Here is a 14,003-nt window from a genome sequence, read left to right on the forward strand (position 1 = left end):
TAATCAAAGGCTAAATTATTCTTCTACCACCCCTTGTAAACCAATCACTAGAGCTTTCACTGCAATCCTGTGTATAGTTGGCATGTTGAAAACTGGGCCTTTTTCCTTTACATATTGCCAGCGAGTTCCCAAAGGGCTGGGGTTGTATGGCTCAAATAATAATAGAAGGGATAAAGGGGTTGGTTTTTTGGGGCGGGGCACACGGGGTATGGAGGGAGGTGAAGGCGACCACTGTCCTCTGCTCCCCATGAGGCTCACCAGACACAAATGGATGTCAGTGGTGATAAGAGCAGGATAACCAGCTGCAGGGGCTGCTCTGGAGCTTTTACTACATAGCCATGGAGGATCAGAGGCAGAGGACCTGAAGGGTTGGGAGAAGAGTGACCCATAGATCCTTGGGTCATGCAGGTTTACTTGTCCATACCCCCCACCACCAGCAGAAGGAAGCATTTAAGAGACCGAGGTTTGCATCATATAGTTTCCCTCTGTTCCCCTCCCATGGATTTTGCAGGAGGGTCTGAAATAACCCCAAATATCATCCCCAAGGAAGGGTTAAAAACTTAACTTTGTATACTTCCAAAGGGAGAGGGGGGAAAAAAGTCACAAGAAAGATATCTTCCCTCCCTCATCACATCTTCCTTCCCAGCCCCTAATAAGAACTTGAGCCATTCTTTTCATAGGACACAGTTTGATACATAGCAATAGTCTGGGTTGTGTGAGAGGGCCAAGAGATGCTCTCAGTTACGGCTAAGGTGTGTGTGTGTGTGGGACTATATTATTATATTTCACCTAGCTATATGGTGGATGTGGTCTTGGTGCATTTTACCAGAACTCTTTCTGTACGGTAAATCCCCAGCTGGACAAGTGTTTTTGGAAAAAAATAGGCATCTCACTATCCTTCGAATGAAAAGCAGATGACAAGTATGCACACACTGATGTGGCTGTACCTTCCGTCGTCGAGTTCGCTACCCAGGGTACTATAGGTAATTACATGGGTAAAAGTTTGCAGTTCAGGGATACAGTCCCCAAGCCTATCCAGAGTAGTCTGTCCCTTTCGGGGAGATATCCTGCAAATGTCACTGAGGTGAAGTATACCAACCTCAGTGGAAATCCTCCTTTGGGCAAGGATGCCCCATCAGTGAGGACTGCAGGATCAGACTATTAGTAAAAGCTGTGATGAATTACATAGGCAACGTCATTTTCTGGTCATTTCTTGCTAGAAGGCTGGTGTCGTGTAGCATCCCTTGGAAGAGTTCTGTGATCTCTCTGGTGGTGCTAACCATGTTCTAAGTGTTAGAAGCAGACAGAACCCAACTAGAGCAGCAGTGTAGGTATGGAGCAGGGCCTTGTCTATTCTAACATGGGTATAGGACTCCAGGATGCCTGTAGGTTTCCATCATCTTATGTTTGTTCCCTAAAGAGCATGAGTCACAACAGCTTATTTACAGTGCACACCATTCCAAATGCTCCTCTTCGTCCAGTGAGTTCTTCCTAGTGGTCAGAGCAGGGGAAGTGGAGTCAGAAATCCTGGTTTCTCTTCCTGACACTTGACTATTTTGAAATAACTGCACGACCTTGGCAAGTCACTCAGCCTCAGTGTTCCTCAGTTTACCCATCTGTAAAATTATTGGCATAATAATGCTCCCATCTCCTAGGATATGATATTTATTTAATATTTGTAAAGCATTTAGATAGACTATAGAATGGTGCTGCAAAAGTATTCTGCTGTATAATTGTCGTTGTCCCAGGTATATATTACCTGGTGTGTGTATATAATATATATTTTTCTATGTCTAGTTCTGCTTGGGAGAAATATGGGGCTAGTTAGAATTACAACTAAGCTAATTAATATTACCTTCCCTTTCTCAATCACACCACAGTTGTGTTTCAGAGAAGGCAGTAGCCTTCTAGCGTTCATGAAATCAAGCATTTAATACAGCTTTATGCCCAAAATGGCAAACAAAACACACTCACTCCCTTCCATTATCCTCAATTCAGTTGCAAGGGCATTTTTCCTCCTGCTCTTCATATGAGCTCCCACTGACATCAGCAGGAGCACAAGGCATAGGGCAAGGGCTGGATCCAGCTCCCAGTGAGGTCACTGAGAGTCTTTCCATAGACCTGAAAATGGTGCTGAATTGCACCCCAAATGCAGGCCGTGTGATGCACACCAGGGAGAAGTTGGTCCTTGGTTTCAAGGGACAGAACTTTCAGAAGCACCCAAGTCACGTGGCATCTAAGAATCCCTGAAATGGGACTCCTGAAAGGGTTCCCACGGGTCAGTTTCTCAGTCTCCGGATACATATAGTGAAATGGACTCGGAATACCTCGGTGTTTTGCTATGAAACATTATGGCTACTGAACGGGGAGCTCTCACAAAGAGCTCTCTTTTCATACAGAGGTCATGTTTTCTGAAATTGAATGAAATCAGAGAATATTTATGTATGCAATTTAAAATGAGCGCCCAGGCCCTGCTCTGCCAGCCCTTATGTAATTCATTTCGACCATAACAATGTAGACTGCTCACCTCAGGTCTGGTCTTCAGACCTATATCTGTATAACTACATTGCTCAGAGGGGGTGAAAAATCCACAACCCAGAGCAACGTAATTATACCAACCGAAACCCTCGTGTAGACAGTGCTATGTCTACGGATTAACTACGCCAATAGGAGAGCTCTCTCCCGACAGCTTAGAACGTCTTCATTAAAGCACTACAGTGGCACAGCATTTTGAATGTAGAATTGCTCTCATGCTAACCAACAAATGCACAGTGGAGGGGTATGTAGAGAATTTGCAGTTTAGTTTCTAATTCACAGATACCTCTCCCACCCAGACCCCATCGGCACAGACAGCTGAGGAAAGTGAGTAGGATCAGGAGGATGAAAGCCTCCTAATGGAGGATGGAAGTCAATGGGAGTTTTGCCATTGGCTTCTTTGGGGCCGGATTTCACCCAATACGTGGACATGGCTTGGTCAACTTGCGCACAACTAATTCAAAGCACGGGAAAGTTAGAAGCCTGGACATACTTACTTAGGTTCCACAGTAGAAGGAGCTTGGTGATTATAATCAGACTGTGAGGGCAACACTGAGCAGAGGAATGCTGCCGGGGATTGGTTATGCATGGATGAAAGCCTTTGACCAGACGATGAACTAGCAGGAGACTGTGCAGATGCAGGTGTGATGGGAAATGCCGATTCCTTAGGGGAGCTATAGGAAGATGAGGTGAGAAAGATTGGAGAGCTCAGCGATGAAGATGAAGAAAACTTCTGCCCGCTAGAGTTACGAGGCTGGATTAGAATTGATGATTGTTTGGTTTGACTGCTTGAAATTGTAGATGTCTTGGGTCCTGGAGGTTGCAGTTTCCCTTGACACATATTCTGGGACTGGATAAAATGTTTTGGACGTTCGTAGTTAAACATGCTTGGTTGGTACACAGAGGAAATGGATGGGAGATTACTGACACTCATAGGGTGATTGTCCTGGCTTTTTGTAGGTGACAGTGGGCTTTGGGTTGGTGGCTGGTAAAAATTAGATGATAGGTCACAAACACTCTCTTGGCTAGGTTCCTGGGAACCCCTACCTCGATGGAAGGGGGCTGTCTTGATGTGGATTATCCCTTTAGGAAGACAATACAAATAACAGATTGTACATTACAATTTGAGTGAGCAGTCAATCAGAAGCATGAGCATCATGCTCTTTGGATTGATTATTACATATTAAGATCAATAAACCATATCTGAAGGTTCTATTTTAAACCATTCCAGAGCATTTCTGATTAGAATATGGCGTTCTACTCCCCCACTCAACCTCAGCTTGTTGGTCACCACTGGTGTCTGCTCTGGAACCGCACAATAAGTACTGCCTTGAAGTAATAGGGTTGCAGTGATCACCTTGAAAGCATGACCTGATGGTGCCCCCTTCCTGAATCTGCAGACATCCTGAAGGGATAGCTCTAAGAGGCGTGCACTGCCACATAGTCATCTCAATCAAGGACCTGTGGTCTGTATAATTCTGCGCCCAGGAATCTAGCATTTTTCCAGTATATCACAGAATTCAGTATTTTTGCTATGGAATTCATCAACTCACCATAATGCTAGGAAATCATGAAATGCGGCCTGTATCAAACTACTAGAGTTTTGTTAACTATAGTAGTTTAATTCTTTGTTTTAAAAAAAAATTTGAACTTCTCAGAATTGTCATTGTATGACTATATCTATATTCCTCATTTTAATGTCACTAAATTAGGTTTTCCGTGCTTTGAATAATGCCTTAATGGAGACCAAAAAGCAAATAAAACTTGAGCTCAAAAGTTATGACCAATTCAGATTAGATGTGTAAATGTGAAGCCTAGTGAAGGGAAGTGTGTATTTCAGCCTGGTGTATGTACTAGCAGTTCACCCTGTTGAAGTAATCTGCTGAGATTTGTTAGTGAGCATTGATGTTGAAGTTACCATGAGTGAATGCTAATTGAAAGCATGGCTGTAGTGAAGGATGTTTGTCTTGCCAGATAGCACATAGACAATACTGATTAAGCCAGAATATAAAGCTAGATAAAGCACTGCTGTAAGATACAGTAAGGCAAACAAACTGAAGCTATTTAGAAGGAAGGGGCTTGATTGTATTACATCTGTAAACTGCAGATGGCTAAACTATACCTCCTATCAGTTATAAAGAAGAGGCAAGTTTCATAAAAGTGAACCAATGAAGTCTCTGAATTGTAAAAGCTATTATTAAACAGAACTATAAATCTACACAAGTTACATGTGCTGGAAAAAATTGTCCAACTGAGATCAGCTGTTCTCTCTCTCACTCTCTCTCTCACACACACACACACACACACACACACACACACACACGAGTATTCCTTTCACAGGAGAACCCAAAGAAGGGTTCCATGAGGTCATAAATTCCCCTGGGGAAGAGATCAAATTATTAAGACACCTCCCCTCTTTTAAACAAGAGTGAACGCTTCCTTTTTCTAGGACTGTTTATCACTATAGTTGTAAATTAACCATAAGCAAACAGGAATTTTCTAGCAAGAAGTCCGTAACTTTTCCCTTCATCACATTCTTGGAATGTGGAACTAGTTAGTCTAATTTCTGGATCATATCCAAACTATTTTCGTGTTCATCAGTGCAACAAGATGAGTTAAAACCAAGAATTCAGCAATTTTTACTGAAATATTTACTGATCTGTTTTATCTACTATCCATTTACAACCCGACCCCCAAAGCTCTAGAGAATTCACTCAATACTGTACAGAAATAATTATGTAAAGACAGACCTTAATAGATGGATCCTAAACCTTGCCGTGGAATAGGATTACACTGTACATTTCAGATCAAGTACATTTTCCTTACAGCTATTTCTCATTGTTTTCCAGATGAACACATGAACAATACAAACTCTATGCATTTGACTGAGCAATGCTTTAAAGTTACTCTGTGCATCACTTTTTTTTTTTAAGTATAGACAGTGCTGCTAATTAGAGATTTGAAATCGAAGTGGTGGGGAAGTGGGGGAGAAAGACTTACCTACAGAAGTTGTCACCTGAGCTTTAACCGATATTGTGGGGACGGGATAGTCATTCCCTGACACAGACTGTAATCCTAGTAGCACTCAACTTCGTATTATAAGACCAAGGACTTTTATCTGCTGCCAGATAATGACATCTGATGTGCTCCCTTGTCCGCCTATCTATGCAAGCATGTCAAAATAAGAGTGCCCGGCCGAAGGAAACGCTAGCACTTGTAGTTCACTTCGCTTTAATGGAATAAACCAACATTTTCCAGATCCCTTTTGCAAGTGGCCATGTACCCTTGCGGTCTGCAGAGCCGGGATCTACACTCCAGGGGACAGTCACGGGTTAACACAGCTACCCAGCCCCTGGTTTGATTGTCTCCTCTCAGGAGGATTTTTTGGAGACAGGGGTAGGCTAGTCTTGGGGGTCTGGCCCAGGCAAGGAAGCAGAGGATGGGTACCAAGGTGACAGAAGGCTCCTAAATACCTAGGCTGGGGGAGATGAGAAACGAATGGTCTGCCTTGTCTAGCTGAGCAGCTGCTTTACACAGAGGAACAGCCCCCCACCCCCCAGGACAAACGGAGGGACTCTTAATTCTGAAAGAGACCCGGAGTATTGCAAGTGCTCCGATTTCAGTGCTGCCCATCTGGTCAGAGCCTGCCTGCTTTTGTTCTAGCGCCTCCCCCTTGCATGCAATGGGGTGAGACCCACTCCTGCAACATTGAACAAGCAGAGAGGCAGCATGGTGCATTAGATCTCTCTGCACACCCAGTGAGGGGTGGTGCATTGGGGCTGCTCCGCACACTGGGGGTACATTTTCATCCGGCTCAGCTGTAAAAGGAGTGATTTACTCACACTGGAGCACTGAGCCTCTGCAAAGCACTGCAAGTGTCGGCTACAACACCCATGGGAGGGAGACCAGAAGGGTTCATTACCTCCTCATTTTACAGCCTGGAGAATCGGTGCCATTGTCTGCATCAATCATTTGTGGTTGCCTTATTCTATCCCCTTTCTTCAGTTCCCCCCACATCAGCGCCACTGAAGGTATTTTTATTCCTGTGTTGTCTAACCCTACTCAGAGGGCATTTGAATCACACTCTGGTAAAAATACCTGTGCCTGGTCAACAGAAGCTTTTTGGCTACAATGAGTCCCAGTTGATCTGCAATAATGGAGAGTCTGAAAATCCTCCCTGTTGAAAAGCCATTGAAGTTAAGTGATATACTCCAGGGCAAGCCAGCGGGAGAAGCAGTGAGAACTTGAGAGTTGCTAGCCCATTAGACAACGCTGTCCCCTTTAAAAGAATTGCCCACACCATCTATTGTTGCTCAATTAAATGATCTGTGTTATTTCGCTGTGTCACTAACCTGCTGGATTCCAGCAGTGGCCACCTTTATAATAGAGATGAGCACCAGAGTCACCAACTGACCGGTCACCCACGCACCTCATTTGGAACCAGAAATATGCAATCAGGCAGCAGCAGACACACACACACAAAGCAGCAAATATAGTACAGGACTGTTAAATGTAAACTACTAAAAATATAAAAGGGAAAGCAGCATTTTTCTTTTGCATAGTAAAGTTTCAAAGCTGTATTAAGTCAGCATTCAGTTGAAACTTTTGAAAGGACAACCATAATGTTTGTTCAGAGTTCTGAACAGCCTCCATTCCTGAGGTGTTCATAACTCTGAGATTCTACTGTAGTTGTGTTCAGCTAAAAGGAACCGTGATCACAAGCGCCTATATAGAACAACAGCTCCCTTCCTTAGAAGTCTGCCTGAAAATGACTGCAGAGTGAAACATACAAAGGTTTTCTCTGGTGTTTAAGGACTCCTGAAATAGCACAATTTAGCAAATCTGTTTCTTTGTTCATTTAATTGATTACAGTTTATTGAATTACATCACTTTAGAACCAATGGTGAGTTAAAGGTGCCTTGGGTCATAAGCCAGATATGTGCAATACAAAATATAGGTTTGGTTTGAATAGCTATCCATTAGCACCTACAAAGCCTGGATTCTGCATTGAGCTCTGCAAGGATGTGTAAATCAGCTGTCTGCATAGGTGCCTGTTATCAATTCTTAACCATTTAGGACCAATCCTGTAAATACCCACATGCTTCACTTTTACTATGGTGAGTTATCCCATCAAAATCAATGGGATTACTTAGTAGTAAAGTTAACCATGGTGTTTTGTAGGATCAGGGCCTTGGATAGGATAATACATATAGGGATACAGATATGTTGATAGATCTGAATAAGCAACTTTCCACCAAATCAGAAGTGGACAATGCTGACAGATGGACAGGGGGGTGGGAGGGTTACAACCCTAACACAGCATGTCACCTTAAACCTGGGTGAATTGTAACTACGTCTGTCAGAAAACTGAGTGCTCTTGTCTCTTTATTTACCCTTTAGCAACACTTTATATAGCTTGTCCTGCTAATAAAGTCTTACTGGATTAATTTCTACAAATGTACAGCAATATAAAGTGCATGTAACCTTTTAGATTTCCCTACCAATCACTTTTTGTTGTCCTTTGGCACTAAGAAAAGGAGCAAATTTAAAAGGTGCATTCACACCTAAAGCTCATTTTTAAATTATCCCTCTGTTGGGTGAACTAATTCTTCATAGCAGGTGTTAATTATGTGCTAATTTACTTAAATTCCTCATGATGAGAGTGGTTATGGAAGGAAATGTGCTACAGCTAAAAATCAAGATTCTCCACATGTAAATAGGAACTGTTGTGTACTAAAAGAGAGTAAAGACCATTGTAGTGTGATTATCAGCCTTCTAGAAGGTTGTGAGAGGTCACATTCTATGCTTAGATAGGCAGGATGGACTCCCATTGACTTCAATAAAAAGTCTAGCAGGCTTATCTCAGACCAGAATTTGGTTGCAAAAACATGATTTTAAAGGCCACTTTGTATATCTAAGAGGCTGTCAGATAAACCTAGAACTGGTTTGGGAGAAGTGGAAGGAATGTAGAAGATGGGAATTAAAAGTAGGAAGTGGCTTAAAAGAACTGCTAATTCATTTCTTAGAAGGGACACAGTCAACCCAATACAAACCATGAATTTTTAAGCTGCTTGTAACCAACAGCTAAGGTTTCCCCAAATGAAGAACATTAGAGAAGAGCTGGCTCTGCAGCTTGCTTTGTATATTTGAATGCACATACTTTGCATCTAGTCAGTTTCTGTGAATCTTTACACAGCAGCAGAGGGAGAAAAGAAAATAGAAAGATATTTTTGTAAAAAAAACTAGCCAAAAGACTCAAGAGCAGGTCTCGTGCCTCAAACCTCTTTTCCAAGCTGACCAGATTTGACAGTGTCCATTTAACACTTAAAGCTCAGCAGAAGTGTTTTGTTTTGTTTTTTCCTGGGGGGCAGGGAGTATCAGGAAAGAGGAAATCAGTAAACTTGGAGGCTTAAAGACTTCAGGAGATGGCTGACAGCTGGTGGTGATGTTCTAGCCTTATTTACCTTTTTTTTTTTTTTTTGGTAGGCGTGACTCTGCTGCTACCTGGTAATTCTGAGAAGAGCAAGCACAGGGAATTGTCCATCCCCTTCCTTCCCAGGAAGCGGCTTGCATTCTGCCATTACACCTGTCTCCACCTTCTCTTTCTGGTAAGTCTCCAGCGAGACTGTTGCTTCCATGTATACAAGTCTATTTCTACAACTTTATAGCATATATCCTAATAGGGCTGGTTATTGTGTAGCAAGTCATTAGGGGCCTATAAACACTTGAATACAGCTTGTTTCACTGGAGTCAGTGTTAGTATTCCCAGTCTTGGGTAGGACGTGACATCATGTTTCCAGGATCATGTCCAAAGGGCCAGGTTTTTAAAGGTATTTAGATGCCTAAAGATACAAATAGCCTCATGGGATTTTCGGAAGGAAGTGGCGGGGGGGCCCATCTATATGTTTAGGCCCCTAAATGCCCCAAAGCCACTGCAGTTTCAGTAGAAGACTTCATTGGTGCTGCAATTCTTGACATTAATTGTCTTATGTGAAATAAGACAGGCTTTTAAACTAGTTCTAACTTTGGTTGAATTTTACCTAACATTTTATATGTCTATCAGAACTTGTAAATCAAATGAACTAGAACTTTAAAAAAAAAAAAATCTGAATAATACTTGCTTCCGCCAGGGAAAGTTAGAACAAAGCATCATCCAAACGAGAGTGCACAAAATTAAACTTACTGGAAATGCTGAAGTACAAACTTCCTGCCTTGTGGGACCAATCTGGAAAGCGGATGGAAACACTGACCGGACTTCGTGGGGTAAGCTAGAAAATATCTCCCTCTGAGAGGTTAAGAGTGTCAGTGAGAGCTTTTATAGGGACTTCCCTGTCTGGTGGTATCAGATGGTTGGTCATAACAGCCTGTCTTGATTTGAAATCAGCCACATGTAAAAGTACAAGCAATACACTATTCATCATATTAGATACCCCGGCCCCAACTGCTCCTAGATCTAGGTGTTCAGCATTGTTTGTGGAGCCTGAGTTGACCACACAGCACAGCATTCACATATTTGGGCTGCTTTGTTTCTGATATTTGATGGCTTCAGTAATTAAGGCACCGTCACAACTGGGTGAAGACTGCAGCAAGTGCCTCTTCAGACCTTAGAAAGATTAAATCTGTCCAGGGATATTGTAATCGAGCTGACTTCTCTCGGGTCACCAAGCTGCCTTCAATTACAGATCTGATTCTGCCATAAGCACTGCTCATGGGGAGACCCATTGATCTTCTGGGCACAGGAATCTGCCTCTGTGGAGTTCGTTGCACAGTCAGGGCTTTAGCTGATGCCCTCCTGTTAGAGGTTTGAAGATTATTTAAACTAAAACTCCACTTTCAGTTCAGTTCCCTATTAAAGAAAATTTACCGGAACTAATCCCTGCTCAGGGAAATCAATATTTGAAAATAACCTCTCCTGTTACGGTGAGCTTGAATAAGTATGTTCAGAATTGTTCAAATAACTAATTTATTGGCAATGGTTGATGAGTGGGTCCGGAAATAATCTGTTACCCTGTACAAATTGCGTTCCGTCACAGAACCAGTTACACATGATGTAACGGTATTGTTATAATGCAGTGCTGGCCTTCAGCTGACCAGGTGAAAGGCACATGCTTGTCATCATGAAAGGTGCTGGGGAACCTTCATGTCCTATTCAGTCTTGGACCCACCCTAACTCCATCACTAACCCTGCCCGAGAGCTGCCAGTGAAAATAAGCACCATTACAGCATTGCGCACACCTAGGACAGGCTTGCAAAGAAAAGTAACAAAGTCCAGCTTGTTCTTTTCCTGTGGGACCATGATTGCAACAAATCTATGGCCATTGGGACTTCGCAGTTGTCACCATGCTGTGAGCTAGGGCCACTGAGAACTCTGTGGAGGCAACAGGCTAGAATCCCAAAAGCACAGGGCCGTACCAGAGCAAGTAATGCTTCATTCTAATGGAGAAATGGCATGAGTTGTTGCAGTGGAGGGCGATGACACATGATGGAACAGTTCTGGTTGTATTCTGTAGAACAGCTAGTCAATGCTAAGCATTTATTTATATAGCACATGTCCTCTTGAAAGTGCTTTACAAATTGCAACATCTCTGTAAGACCTCAAGTGTGATCGCCAATATACAGATGGGGAAACTGAGGCACACAGGTGCTGTGACTTGCCCAAGGCTACTGGTGGAGTTGGTGTCAGAGCTGTTAGAAATTGTTTGGAAATTGGGAGTGATGGGCTCCCTGTCTGATGCTCTGCTCTAAAGAGAGAGAGGTTTTCTAGTAGTATTTAGGTAAATAAAGGTATTTAGGCATCTAAAAATGCAGTTAGGTGCTTGAGAACTCTGGAAAATCCAAGAAGGCACCTGTCTGCATCTTTGGATGGCTAGATGCCTTTTAAAATTTGGTCCTTTTTAGTGGCCAGATTTTTCAAATGTATTTAGCACCCAGCAACTCCCCTTGAGAACATTTGGGAGCTGCTGAAATGCTGAATGCTCTTGAAAATCTGAGCCTCAATGTTGGGGGTTGAGTTCTTTTTAAAATGTGGGCCCACCATGGTTGGTTGTCTAACGTGTGTTTTGGGGGAAAAGAGCCACTGCAAGTATTAATCTCTTGATTTGCATCCAATTATTTTAATGGCCTGAGGACAATATGTACGAAACTTTGGGCCACATTTTCCAAGTTGGTGCAGCAGTGGAATTGTGCAAAACATGTGAACCTGCGTCTGTGGGATGGCTGCTTTTCTAGACAGCACACCAGAGATTGAACTAAGGCATGAGCTGATACAGATTAACCTAAAGAGCCAATTCACTCTAGCTCCTGCTGCAACTAACTCTTCTCTTCTGAAGATCAGTGTGGAATGGGACCTGTAGCACACGCTCACCAGTGGGTTATATATGCAAACAGACATTTATGTCCACCGATCAGGTAATTGCACATGTGCGCACACAAACGGGCAGCTATATAAAGAATTTAAGTACAACTGTGCTGTCCACTTCACCTTACCAAGGAGATGAAGTCTCAGGAGAATCTTCATAAACACCGTGAAATTCTTCCATTTCACCCTGGTGATTCTGCCATCCAGCAGTCACATGTTCCCCTTGCTTGCCTGGGTCTGCGGGCTCTTGCAGCACATTGTATGGGGGCTTGGTTGCTAGATCTCTTTCCTTTACCACATTTTGGCTTTTTCTCTGTAATGAGGCTTTCTTCATGGTAGCTTGCATAGATGGCATATGGGGAAGGGTTTTAGGTTCTTCCATCTCTTTTGCTCCTGCAAAGTATAATTGCTAATAGCTCAGGCAAGAACAGTAGTGACTTACGCTAAAATAACACCTTCCATGCAGAGGGTATTTCAAAGCGCTTTATAAACACATCTCTGAATCCTTTCACTCACTGAGGAAGTTCTACCTTCTCTAGAGTGAAACTGAGCTTCCTCTTGGGTGAAACTCAGCAGCTCTTTCTTACGCTGTGCAGCAATACCATGCGTGTGATTTGGAGAGAAACTGAAACTACAGGGGGAATTTTGGGGAGGCAGGTACTATCTCAAACTGTGATTTTGCCAGGATGCTGATGATTAAATCTTTCCTCATAAAAGGTGCCAGGAGAACTCTGATCACAAATGATCATTCCCTCCAAGTCACATCCCAGCTGAAAGAGTAATATCCTTATCACAGTCATTTACAAATTACCCAGAAACACCTTTGTTTTCTATTGTCCCATCTGCACCACTTTCCTAAGGGGCTCAGAATAGAAACTTTGTGGCTTGTGATACAGCATTGGGATTACTCTTCATTTTATGACTGAACTTTGATCACTGTACAGCTGGGGAGTGTTGTTGTTTTCCTCCTGCAGTTAGCCGCGGCAGTTTTGCATGTGGCAGGTGGCCTGAGGGATTCTTCTGATTCTGCCATGTAATTGACCAACAGGAACCCAGAGAGCTGCTAAGTTGCAGTGTTGATGATCCTTAGGACCATGTCCCCAGGTTCTGTCCACCTCCTCTAGTGCTCCCAGGAGGAATGAATGGCCTGCTTTATCCCCACTGCACAGCCAGGCAGCAGGAATCGCCACAACTTGGGTCATCCTTCTGTTCAGTCCTAGGAAAAACCAGCAATGGCTAGTGGGGATGAAACCTGTCTCGGGGACAGTGCAATGGTGCTCAACCTTTCCGGACAACTGTAGCCCTTTCAGGAGTCTGACGTGTCTTGCATATCGCAGGTTACACCTCATTTAAAAACGACTTGCTTACAAAATCAGACATACAAATACAGAAGTGTCACAGCACACTACTACTGAGAAAATAGCTTACTTTCTCATTTTTACTGTATAATTATAAAATCAACTGGAATATAAATATTGCCCTTCCATTTCAGTGCATCGTGTACAGAGTAGTATAAACAAGTCCTGGTCTGTATGCAATTTTAGTTTGCACTGCTTCGCTGGTGCTTTTTATGTAGCCTGTTGTAAAACTAGGCAAATACCTAGATGAGCTGATGTACCCCCTGGCAGATCTCTGCCTACCCCCAGGGGTACAGAAACACTGCTCTTGAGCACCAGGGGGGGAGAAAGGTTGCCCTTCACCTTGCTCTGCAGGAGGAAAGACAAAAGGGACCAGTATCAGAGGGGGTTGCAAACTAGCAGGAACAACAAGGGTAGGGAAAGTAAGACTGATCCCAACAGGTATCCATGTGACACTGCTCTCGCCAGGGTGGAGGGCCGGGGATACAGTGATCATGAGTGGGTAGCCCTAGAGAAGTTTCTTCTTGTGCGAAGTGGCCCTCTTAAGAAGAGGTAAAGTAGGAGGGTGCTGCGCGCTCGTGGCCACATGAAGACCCCAGTGAGGATATCATTGAGATCACAGGCCTGGGGAAAGGGGGGTAGTTCTAAACGGTAAGTAAGCAATGTGTCTGGCTATTCTGAGAGTTCCTGGGGATGAGGTCCAGGGAAGAGACCCCTTTCTGGGAAAGTGTGCCTTGTTTATTGGCTCCACT

General features: G+C 43.3%; 1 protein-coding gene across 1 annotated transcript in view; it reads right to left on the reverse strand.

Annotated features, from left to right (window-relative positions):
- The window catches only part of MYOT (myotilin), a 48,973-nt gene that overhangs the window by 11,615 nt on the left and 23,355 nt on the right, over positions 1-14,003 (reverse strand). The window contains exons 8-11 of the mRNA XM_067567450.1: positions 12,022-12,286; positions 8,037-8,062; positions 5,536-5,610; positions 3,033-3,618 (exon numbers count right to left, since the gene is read on the reverse strand). Of these exons, the coding sequence (XP_067423551.1) occupies positions 3,033-3,618; positions 5,536-5,610; positions 8,037-8,062; positions 12,022-12,286 (952 nt within the window). The remainder of the gene's footprint in view (positions 1-3,032; positions 3,619-5,535; positions 5,611-8,036; positions 8,063-12,021; positions 12,287-14,003) is intronic.

Source organism: Emydura macquarii, unplaced genomic scaffold (genome assembly GCF_026122565.2).
Source record: "Emydura macquarii macquarii isolate MOO-44397 ecotype Brisbane River unplaced genomic scaffold, CSIRO-AGI_Emac_v2 contig_2768, whole genome shotgun sequence".
NCBI lineage: Eukaryota > Metazoa > Chordata > Testudines > Chelidae > Emydura > Emydura macquarii.